Genomic DNA, 11,116 nt, shown 5'->3' on the forward strand with positions numbered 1-11,116 from the left:
AAATCCTTCATCTGGTTAAAATATGGAGTTAAATACGGCCAAGATCTAAAAATTATATGGTAAAAATGTGGCTTAAAAATGGATAAAAGGTCAGTTTATGACGGCGTCTGGCAGACAACCCTAACACATGCACAGAGGGGATGTGACGCCATTGACAGGCGACTGGTGAAACGAACCGTTACCGGAATAAAATGACTTTGAACATTTGGGATAATGTAAGTACACAACTCAACAAAATATAATACAACATAGGTCCAGTGTTTTTAGATATTTTTACATACAAAATGTAATGTGCAAAATGAACACACTGTGGTAAAGTGACAGTATTCAGTACATCAAGTTATTATATGTTAGTTATTATTATTCCCCTAACCCCTTTGGGTAAGAACCAGTTTTTCATCCCTCAATCAAAGTTCATTCATCACCCTATTAAAACTCACTTCCTGTCACTTAAAGCATGTAGGGAGAGCATTGTGACGTTGTTATAGTTCATCACAGGAAGCGCCAATGGTACTTTTAGGAGGCCTTAAGTAGAACTTTAGAACAAACAAGGAAGTGAAAAACTAACAGAACAATGTGAAAATGCTGGTGTAGCGGGGGTGGCGTTGGGGATTTCCACCGGTGCAGGTTGCAGTATTTACACCATCTGAGCATCTCAGCAGACCGTGTTTTTCTCAGAGCCTTACAGCACCTTATATTCCAGGACTACGCTGTCTATAGCATATACTTTTGTCTGTGTAGATTTGAGATGTAGTTTAAGTTTTATTGAGTTCATTGGAATATATAAGCCTGATTTAAGCCTATTAATATATCATATATAACCAGTTACACTAAAAATAAAACATAAATGTTACAACATACAAAGTGTGTAACATTTGTGTCACTAGCTATTTGCATTAGCTGATTTTCAGTCACATTATAATGACTGGAGACTCACAGGAAGGTAGTTTATTGCAACTTGGTACTTAACCAGCAAATTTCAGGTGCTTCCATCAAAACTATCTTGCATTCATTCCTAGTGCAGGTAGCCAGAGAATAACTTTAATCCTTGTCATTTCTGCATCATTCATCAACATTAAGTGTTTGTTTGAATAAAATGTGCTTCTGTTTTTATCAGAATGACGCACCTTCTAAGTCTGCGGTGCGGCCGTACAGGAGACTCACGGCCCAGGAGGTCTGCTTCCAGCGTATGCAGATGGCACAGCAGCAAGCTGCTCAGCTTTCTGCTTCAGTCAAAGCTGCCTCACAGAGCTCCAGCTTCTCTGGAGAGAGGAAGAGAATAGCGCACCGTCCCGGCCCACAGACTTCCTCCAAAACAAGTACGAGTGCCTTCACTGCTCTGTATTGTAGTTTTTATTGTTTTTATATCTCTGCTTTCCCCTGATCGATTTTTAATATGTTAAAGTGATATTAACTGTCGAATGTACTGTGTGTGTGTGTCTGACTAGGTCCTGCAGATGTTAAACCAACGGCCAGTCGAGTGTTGTCTCCCAACCAGACCCATCAGACTGTCAAGGCCCAAACCACCGCCGGCATCTTGTCCAAGACCGTGTCCACTGCCATGCAGAGGAGGGTGGCACACACACCCACCATGAAGGTATCCACAAAATCTCTCACTGCTGAATGTTTGTTTTTGTGTGTTTGTGTCTCTTCCTCTCTGAATAACCATGACGGCGAAATGTTTGCTTAATGTGCAAGCTTTAATTTACTGTCGGTGTTCTCTTTCTGTTTTGACTCTTTCAGAGTAGTTCAATGAAGCGCCCTGTCATCCCCACCGAGTTCGGGGCCAAAGTTCCCACCAACGTCCGCCAGCGCTACCTCAACGCTTTCATAGATGAATGTGTCAAATTCTGCCCATCAGAGGACGTTGCCTTCCAGATGGTATGAATAACACCCAGTTATCACAAACGCCGCAGGCTGTAATCACGCCACGTCTCTCAGTGCCGAGGAGTTGAACAAGTTGTGGTTTTGACGGTGACAGAGCTTTTACTGTTTCAGGCGCTTGACGAGGAGAAGCTGGTGTACGAGCGCAGTAACAGTAAGAACATCTACCTCAATGTGGCTGTGAACACCCTGAAGAAGCTCCGCAGCAAGAGCACCTCCTGTCCATCACCGGTCACCAGTATGTCGCCTCAGTCCTCATAACATACAGTCTTTACTCCTAGTTAACAGTTCGTTGTGATAATTGTGATACACCACACAATAGCATTTCACTTTATATCCTCCCATGTAAACAAAGTGTTTGAACAGTAATGTAATTGTTGTATTCTGTGGTCAGTTTTGGGTTTTTGGTTTGGTTTGGTATGTTTTTGGTAGAACTGCTTGCCTTAACAAAATTCTGGCTAATAACAGAAGAGACAAAAACACAATTAAGATAATAGTTATAATAATTCTACTGAGCACGAACAAATCATCATATGTTAAAATCCTCTCTCTGTTTAAAATGAAGGCTGTTTAAATGCTGTGGGGAGCAGAAGTTGCTCTTTCCTACCACACGTTCTCCTCCACTGGACACACTGGGCTGATGTCAGTGCAAATGGTGCATCAATTTTAAAGTATTACCGTTAGCATAAGCCACACGTGCTGCACCGTGCTTGCACATAGTCAAATGGCGAGCATTTACCCACTGCTGTTTTTCCATCATCGTCACAGGTAACCTTAAATGCGTAATGATCCCGTCTGTACACTGCTCTGTCTGCTCCATTTGTCATTTCCAAGACTCAGTGACACTCTACACAGAGTTGTCAGCACAAGGCTTTTTCCTTCCCAATCACTTTATTTGTTTTCCTTTTTGGCCTATTTCATACGAACTGACTAATAGATTCACTAGACTAGCTAACCGAACGGTTTGGATTCTTTACCTGAACCTTTGAATTCCTAATTTCAGTGATAACCTCTGTGTGTTTGTGTTTCTGCAGAGGACCCGGGGTCGGTCCCCAACAGGAGGGCACAGTCCCACGAGGAAGTTCTGGGGGGTCGTCTCGCTGCTACAACCAGCTTCACTGTCAACAGGATGGGTAAACAGCAGGAGGAGAAACTCTCTGGTGAGTAAGATTTGTCTCCCACAGTCAAGATGACAAGTAGTATCATGCTTTCAGTGTCCTCATTCCTCTCCAGAATTGGAGTTGAATTATTCTTTTCATGTTTCCCAGTTTTCCTCTTGTTCTGTTTTTCATTGGTCACCTGATAACGCCCCTGGCAACATAAAAATGCAGATTATACCTCTGATAAAATCAAAGACTGAAAAATGTGAAGAAACTGAAAGATTCTTTGTGTCAAGTATGAACTTGTGACTTTTTGTTCACTCTGTGATGTGTTGAGTCAGTTTACAGTACAGTAATAGTGAAACTGTTCGTATACCCATGTGACAACCTTCAGGTGCTGTTTACCGCAAACTCTCTGCCACATGACCTGATATCAGTGTTCACAAGACTTGTAGTATTAATGAAAGAACAGTTGATTTGTGGGATTACCAGGAAATTAATTGATAAATGCTTTTAAGTCATTTATCAAGTAAATGACAGCAGCTTTACATTAATTAATTGAAAACTGGAGCTGAAACAATTAGTTGATCAACTCAAAATTAATCAGCAACTTTTTTGATAATCAGTCATAATGGATAAAGTCATTTTTGGAGCAGAATCCTTCTTCAGTGTCAGGATTAGCTGTTTTTCTCTGCTAAAATGAAAGTAAACTGGATATCTTTTGGTTCTGTGACAAAATGATGAGTCAAGGAACAACGATGAAGATGAAAAATACTGATTAGTTGCAGCCCTGTTGAAAACTTTGGATTAGTAACTTTCGGGGTCAATATTTTGACAACATCAGTTTGTGATTAATTCACAATTTATAGGTTGAATACAATCTGAAGACCCCAGATTATTAAACTTAATTTGATTTTGTCGTTGTATAGCAGGAGCGTGCTACAAGGGAAGAGCAGCAGGGTGACTTGATGGTTTTAGAAACCAGTCTGTAACTCTTTGGGCCGATTCAGACAGAAACAGAAACAACTTTTGGAGAAACCGACGTCACGCTGCAGTGGCCAGTGTGTCAATCACAGTGGTCAAACTGCTCCATAGTCAGCCTGTAATCACTGAAACAGACTCTATCCAGTATCCAGGAGTTCATCCATCAAACTATGATTTACTCCCAGTTGTGTGTATTTCATGTACCCAGCTTCAGTGTCTGTGTCTGGCTGCAGTCTATGCTGCAAAATAGTGATCAAAGAAGCTTCCTTTGGTTTATGTTTTGGAGTGTGAGAGAGGCAGAGGGACAGCTGTGGTCGAGCGACATGACAGGGAGAGAGTGCCAGTAGTGAGAAAACCGGTGAATCAGAATTTATTTCACAGTGGTTACGTCTGTACAAACCTTATAAATCCATCTTCTATTTCTGTTCCTTCACATTTTCAGATATAACCTTGTTGTACAAAGACAACGTTTGTTTCACTTGTTCACTCTGTCTCACTGTAGGAGCGACACTGTACAGGAAGCTGAAGACGTACATGATGACGGAGGAGCAGCTCCAGGAGCACGGATACCCGAGAATAAACCCAGACGCTGCCGGCAAAGCCATCATATACAACCTCCCAGAGAAAAAGGCCATTGCAGACCGTGAGTGGGCCCACAGTTCTCTTTCTAATGTGCAGAACTCAACTATATAAACATTAGTTTATGTGGTCCAGCAGTTACATGACGTTCAGCTGTTCCTCTGTTATGTGTTTCCAGCATTCAACAAGGTATGCTGTCGATGTGGAGCGGAGTACAAGATCAACGCCAACGGCAACTGTATACGGAGAGAGGAATGTAGCTTCCATTGGGGACGATTACGCAGACATAAAGGTGAGTTTGTTTGCGTTTATTTAGTGTAAATCATCAATAAACATCAGTGTTATGAATGCACACTTTAGTATTTTTGTTTTATAATGAGCACTGCCAACTCTCACTCACTCTCCACCCCCTATTTCCTCTGTCTCTCTCTTTGTCCGGCTCTTTCTTTGTCCTGTCAGTCGCTGGAGGGTGGGAGACCAACTATAGCTGCTGTGCTGCGGCCGTGGGCGCTCCAGGTTGCCAAGTTGCCAAGGTATCATCCTTTTAAAGCCAAAAATTATTCTTTTTTTTTATATCAGTGTCAGAAATTCATCTGATACTGCCTAAATGTGTCAGGTATCGACGTGTACGCCTATCTGTGGGCCCATCTGATACAGCGTAATCGGCATAATGAGCGTGATACAGAAATGGGAACCTGCTACTTCTTCTCTGCTTTTCTCCCCAGGATAGCACAATCATGACCTGTCCCACTTTGACTCTGACAAAGGGTTTAAATTGAGCCAGCCCATACAACAGTAATAGCAGTCATACTAGTTTTTCTTCTTTTTATCTTAAGAAGTCAAATATATGAGTTGTCATGACTTAGCAGGTTGGTTTTGACATATAATGGAGCATTTTGAAAGAAAAAGTTCCTTCAAATATAAGACACACTGATAGAGAAAGACTGTAAATTATAAATTATAGTACCATGGATATATTTTTTTTTCAGGAACAGGTTTACTGGCATGTGTTAATATCAGAATTCAGTGTTTTGTGTAATTATACATGCTCAGCTGTGTCTTTTTACTGCAGGATAACAACAAAAACATTTTTGATAAACATCCCCAGACCTAAAAAACCTTTTATATTCCCACAGCAACATGTTCAGGACGGACGTAAAGAGTCATTAGACGGTTACGTCTCAACGTTCAGTAAATCTCTCCCACCTGATGGCAATGGAGGGGTGTTTGCTTTGGACTGTGAGATGGTGAGTCAGACAGACCTCTTTTCCTGCCATCTTATGTGCGTGTGTGTGTGTGTTTTTGATTTTAGATTTGATTTATTATAGACCAGTTAAATACAAATGGGACAAGCAAAGTCAATCAGTGCTCGTCATTTTGTTACAAAATGAGTAAGATTAAGAGAAGATTTGTCACTTTTTACTGTACAGTTTCTGTACTTTATGTCCTGATTCTAAACTCCTGTTATATTTTGCATTCGAGGTCACGTGAGCTTGTTTTCTCTCTCTTGTGAAACAGTGTTACACAAGGCAGGGCCTGGATCTGACGAGGGTGACGGTCATCAATTCTGAGTTGAAAGTCATCTACGATACGTTTGTCAAACCTGAAAGCAAAGTGGTTGATTACAACACACGGTGAGCTTCTCCGGTAACTGGTAATGAAAATAATTCTCGAGCTGTCTCAAGTTTGTCTTTGAAACAGTCGCAGTCTTGTAAAAGCAGTAAATATATGTGTATACATATGTCTCTCAGATTTTCAGGTGTGACGGAGGAGGACTTGGAGAACGCCACCATCAGCCTGAGAGACGTTCAGGCCGTGCTGCTCAGTATGTTCAGTGCTGAATCCATCCTCATAGGACACAGTCTGGAGAGCGACCTGCTCGCTCTGAAGGTACCGCGGCTCTTCATACAACAGTAGCTTTACCCTTTCAAGACTGGGTCTTTATATAGGTTTATAGTGTCTTATTCTACTGGCAGGGAGTACGTAGTGCATAAAAACATTGTAATGCCATCATGTATACATACTGACAGGTGAAGTGAATAACACTGATTATCTGGTTATCATGGCTCCTGTCAGTGGGTGGGATTTATTAGGCATTAATAAACATTTTGTCCTCACAGTTGATGTGTTAGAAGCAAAATGTGCAGCGTGAGGATTTGAGCGACTTTGACAAGGGTTAAATAGACAACTGAGTCAGAGCATCTCCAAAACTGTAGCTCTTGTGGAGTGTTCCCAGTCTACAGTGGTCAGTACCTGATCTGTGTATACTGAAGGCTTTGATTACTGTAGGGTTTTCTTAACCCCACAAAATGATACAATACACAAAGGAATCGAAATGCATGGAAGAGTTGCAGAAGGTTTAATGTGCAAACAACTTTTACTTTTAAATATTTGTATAAACTGACATAAAATACTCAAAGTATTTAAGTATTCAAAGAAATATTTTCAGTGTTTCTATTGCACAAGAAACTAATGAGTTGCAGCAGTTGTTTTAGCTTTGCAACGGTATGTAAACAATTCATATCAGACAGAAAAGTGAAACCGGTGCTACATCGGTGACACACTTTTATTATCTCTTCACTTGACAAATAAAAAAAACATTAATTGTTGAAATTGATTAAGTTAGCATGGTTCATACTTAAGCATGTATTACACGAGATTTTAATTGTAAGAATATAAAATGTGTAGCTGAGACACAGAGGAGGGTTTTATTGTCTTATTAATATACCATTAGCTCAAAAATACATTTATTTACAGAAATTATCATTCAAAATAAAATATTACAACAAATATTACAAAGTTACCTAATTGGTAAACATAATTGTCCTTCCCTCCGTCTGTCTTCTGTCCTCCTGTCTCTCTCTCAAGCTCTCACTATCACAATAAGACGTTTCTCTTTCGCTGCAACCAGTAAACAAGTGAAGTGTGGTTTCAATAATTGTACAGTAACTAAAAGAAAAGTCAAATATATACTTGAATGTTTAGGCTTTAGTTAATTATTTAACTTTATCAGCCAAAATGGGCAATCACTTCGTTAACAAACAGTGATTCAGTAACTTTTCTAAGTTCTAATGACTGAAAACTGAAACCCAGCACATACAAGGAAGTCTTCCCAGAGTATTCAGAGTCCCCAAATATGTTAGAGTCGAGCAGAGCTGTGGGGTAAAAGATTGTGAAACAGTGTTAAACAGTGATATTCAGTTACATTCATTCATTACATTGGCCCGTAGCGCCAGACACTGACACTGAGTTTCTGTTGTTGAGCTGAAATAAAACAAATGCTGTAATACTCTTCCTGTCTCTCTCTCTCTGTCTCTGTCTGTCTTTCTGTCTGTCTTGCCTCCAGCTAATCCACAGTTCAGTCGTAGACACGGCCATTGTGTTCCCTCACCGTCTCGGCTTGCCGTACAAACGTGCCTTGAGGAACCTGATGGCCGACCACCTCAAACGCATCATCCAGGACAACGGTGAGACAGTCACACAGAAGTTATACTGTTGCTTTATGATAAGAGTTGTTACAATGTTTGTGTTGACATAGTCATGTTTTCATGAATTATGAAATTATAAGTAAACTTGGTAATCTTAGCAAATTCAGAGTCATTTAGGTCCCAATACTGTGGAAAAATTGTGTTTTTTGTGCCTTTAGGATAAAATCTTAACAGGGTTTCATCCCCATTACACATACATAATCCCCTCTCACATTAACATGGCCCAACCTGCACAAACAGGCCCTCTCCTCTGTATCCAGAGCACATTTACACCCTAAAGCATAATCACATAATCTGTTTGCAACCAACTCGTGTCAAATTCCATGCAAACAAATGAAGAGTAAATTTATCAGTCAGCATCGGTTAATCTTTATCGGTTGAGCATATTTCACTGAAGCATAACCCACAGAACCAGAAATTACTGTCAGTTGAAGTCAGTTTTAGTATTAGTTAAGTCCAGTATACACGTGTTTAATGTTTGAATGGGCTTTATAGACCCACAGCAGACACAGTTCCCACGAGAAACGGGCAAAAAATAAAGAAACTTTAGGAGCTGTAGGTGGGAAACGTAACAGTTGGTAGGATTCTTACAGGTCAATAATAGTGACGTTGTAAATGTGATATGTGATATTAATGCAGTCCATTAGGTCAGTCTGCTTTAATTTGTCTGCACTATATCTACGTCACCAGCAGATGTCTCTCATGCACACTGTGTGAAGTGTTTATATGACAGTTTAATGAAAGCCTCGTTGCTTATGTGTGTCTGTGAAATATTGAGGTCTACAGAAAGGTTTCAAAGATTCCTCAAGATGCAGTTTCCGTTTGAGAAACTTACAGTGTTTACGTTGTTTCTCATCTCTACCTCTCCATATATCATGTATCTCATATCCTTCGACCTTTATAGTGACATAAGCTGGTGGTATGAAGCTTTGACCCTAGGGAGGGCAGTGTTGGTCAGTTGGTTGGTTGGACCACCACTTTGGTCCAGATTGAAATATCTCTTGTTTGGATTCCTATTCAACTGTTTACATTCATGGTGCACAGATGATGATGATCCCCTGACTTCTCCTCTAGCACCATGATGAGGTTATTTATGGTTTTGGATGGATGAAAGATGAATTGACTTTTCATTTAGTTTTTTTTTAATGAGAAATAGCTGCACAACTAATGACATTCCCATCAGCTGTACTGTACTTTGTGTTTAGTGCTTGATTTAAAAATAATTTAGTGTTTAATTATGAAATGTTAGCTTGTTATCGAGCTAAACTAAGATAGTGGTAAACATTATACCTGGTTAACATCAGCATGTTAGCAACCTGATGTTACCTTTTAGCTCAAAGCACAGTCTTGTTACACTGTTTAAACATCCTTCACAACATCAACACAACCTTCTTTTTAATGAGTCTTCTGTTTCCAGATTACTACAGATCTGTATTAAAGTAACACTATGTAAGATGTAAAAAAATAATAATTTCTGTGATTTATTTCCAGTGGAGGGCCACGACTCGAGCGAAGATGCGTCCGCCTGCATGGAGCTGATGTTTTGGAAGATCAAGGAGGATGCAAAGGTTAAAAGATGACCTCTGACCCCTCTGCTCCCACTGTCTTCAGTTCAACTTCCTGCCTTCACGTGGCTGCAGGGAGCCTGCACCTGCTCTCAGAGAGTTAAGGTCAGAGTGTCGGGGGGGAGGGCGGGACGGTTCAGCAAAGGTGGAAGTTTTCAGCAGAAGAAGCCCGAGAAGAGCCGACTGTTGTTGCTGCCTAACGGACTGAATGAGAGAACTGCCAGTCCCTTCAAAGCAATAGGAGCCTAAATTAACAGTGATTTACTTTGCTTATTGGTATTTCAGTTCTAAATAATGTTAGTTCAAATGTATTTCTGTTTTCTCAAACACTTTATGAATAAAAAAACACCTTTCTATAGAACTACTTAAAATGCCAGGGCATTGTCCGCTGAACGATAATGATTAATATGATATTCATGCCAGGTTGAATCTTCAGCCTAAATTGCACTATAGAAACGCTCTTGTTGTATAGGGCCCAAGTCTGAGTACCTCATCTGTGTTATAAAGAATTCACTTATAATGAATAACACGTTACTTAGTTACACTTAAGTGCATTGATGTCTTAGTCTGTCGAACATTTGCTATGTAAATGCACTTCTGTGTTGTTGTTTTTTTACACTGCACCTCATTTTCCCGTCACTGATCTCTGTTTATGGTGCGGTTTATTATCGCGTTGTTGGTTGGCTCTCAAAAACCTGACTAATCCTATAATACTTGATCATAATAAAAATACCCTCGGCGGAAAAGTTTCTGCTGCTACCTATTTGCTATAGTTGATAGAAAATATCACTGTATTTCATAGTTCGGACAAAAAAATACTGACTATATCTACCACTGTCTCTGTGCACTGCATGTAATAAAACCAGGAATCATTGTGATAGCAGGTATGTTATTCCTCCATAAGAACAAAATTAGGTTCAGTTCTGTTGAATTAGGCCCGGGTTATTAATTACACACAGTTTATCATTTAGTCAGTACCAGCTAACCTGTGCTGTTTTACGTTGGAAGTGACTGAAAACATACTCGAGTGCTGTAAATACGCTGTAAGCAGTTTCCTTTTTGTATTTGTTCATTTTTTGGTTGTTTATCTTTTTCTATTAAAAGGTATTAGTTAAAAGAAATTGTTGCTCTTGTTATCTTTTACGTCTCAACAGTCCCGAACCTGCACAACAGTGGTGGAATGTAAGTTTAGAGATGTTTGAAACGAGGGACGCACGATAATTATCAGCCCCGATAATGAGGAAAGTCTTATTATTATGTATTATTCTGATAATTAAATTATAGCGAAGTGGCTCAGGAGGTGGAGTGGGTCGTCCACAAATCAGACGGTATAGTGGATTAAATCCCCGGCTCCTCCCGCTGCATGTCCAAGTGTCCTTGGGCAAGACGCTGAACCCCAAATGGATCCAGATGCTGTGTGTGACATGTAGTGGTTGGCAGTATAGAAAGGCGCTATAAGTAGAGTACAGTTCATCTAATAAAAGTAATAATATTTTGAATTCTCATGGAAAATGTT

General features: G+C 40.0%; 1 protein-coding gene across 1 annotated transcript in view; it reads left to right on the forward strand.

The window, feature by feature from the left end:
• rexo1 (REX1, RNA exonuclease 1 homolog) overlaps positions 1-10,721 on the forward strand; it is a 14,772-nt gene extending 4,051 nt beyond the window's left edge. Inside the window, exons 4-16 of the mRNA XM_035653416.1 lie at positions 1,118-1,319; positions 1,449-1,597; positions 1,744-1,881; positions 1,999-2,122; positions 2,919-3,044; positions 4,471-4,611; positions 4,726-4,839; positions 5,007-5,080; positions 5,684-5,794; positions 6,066-6,181; positions 6,299-6,437; positions 7,894-8,014; positions 9,527-10,721. Of these exons, the coding sequence (XP_035509309.1) occupies positions 1,118-1,319; positions 1,449-1,597; positions 1,744-1,881; positions 1,999-2,122; positions 2,919-3,044; positions 4,471-4,611; positions 4,726-4,839; positions 5,007-5,080; positions 5,684-5,794; positions 6,066-6,181; positions 6,299-6,437; positions 7,894-8,014; positions 9,527-9,615 (1,644 nt within the window). The 3' untranslated portion in view covers positions 9,616-10,721. The remainder of the gene's footprint in view (positions 1-1,117; positions 1,320-1,448; positions 1,598-1,743; positions 1,882-1,998; positions 2,123-2,918; positions 3,045-4,470; positions 4,612-4,725; positions 4,840-5,006; positions 5,081-5,683; positions 5,795-6,065; positions 6,182-6,298; positions 6,438-7,893; positions 8,015-9,526) is intronic.
• Positions 10,722-11,116: the final 395 nt, after the last annotated feature.

Source organism: Morone saxatilis, unplaced genomic scaffold, assembly GCF_004916995.1.
Source record: "Morone saxatilis isolate NCDOM2014 unplaced genomic scaffold, NCSU_SB_2.0 Contig12, whole genome shotgun sequence".
NCBI classification, from domain to species: domain Eukaryota; kingdom Metazoa; phylum Chordata; class Actinopteri; family Moronidae; genus Morone; species Morone saxatilis.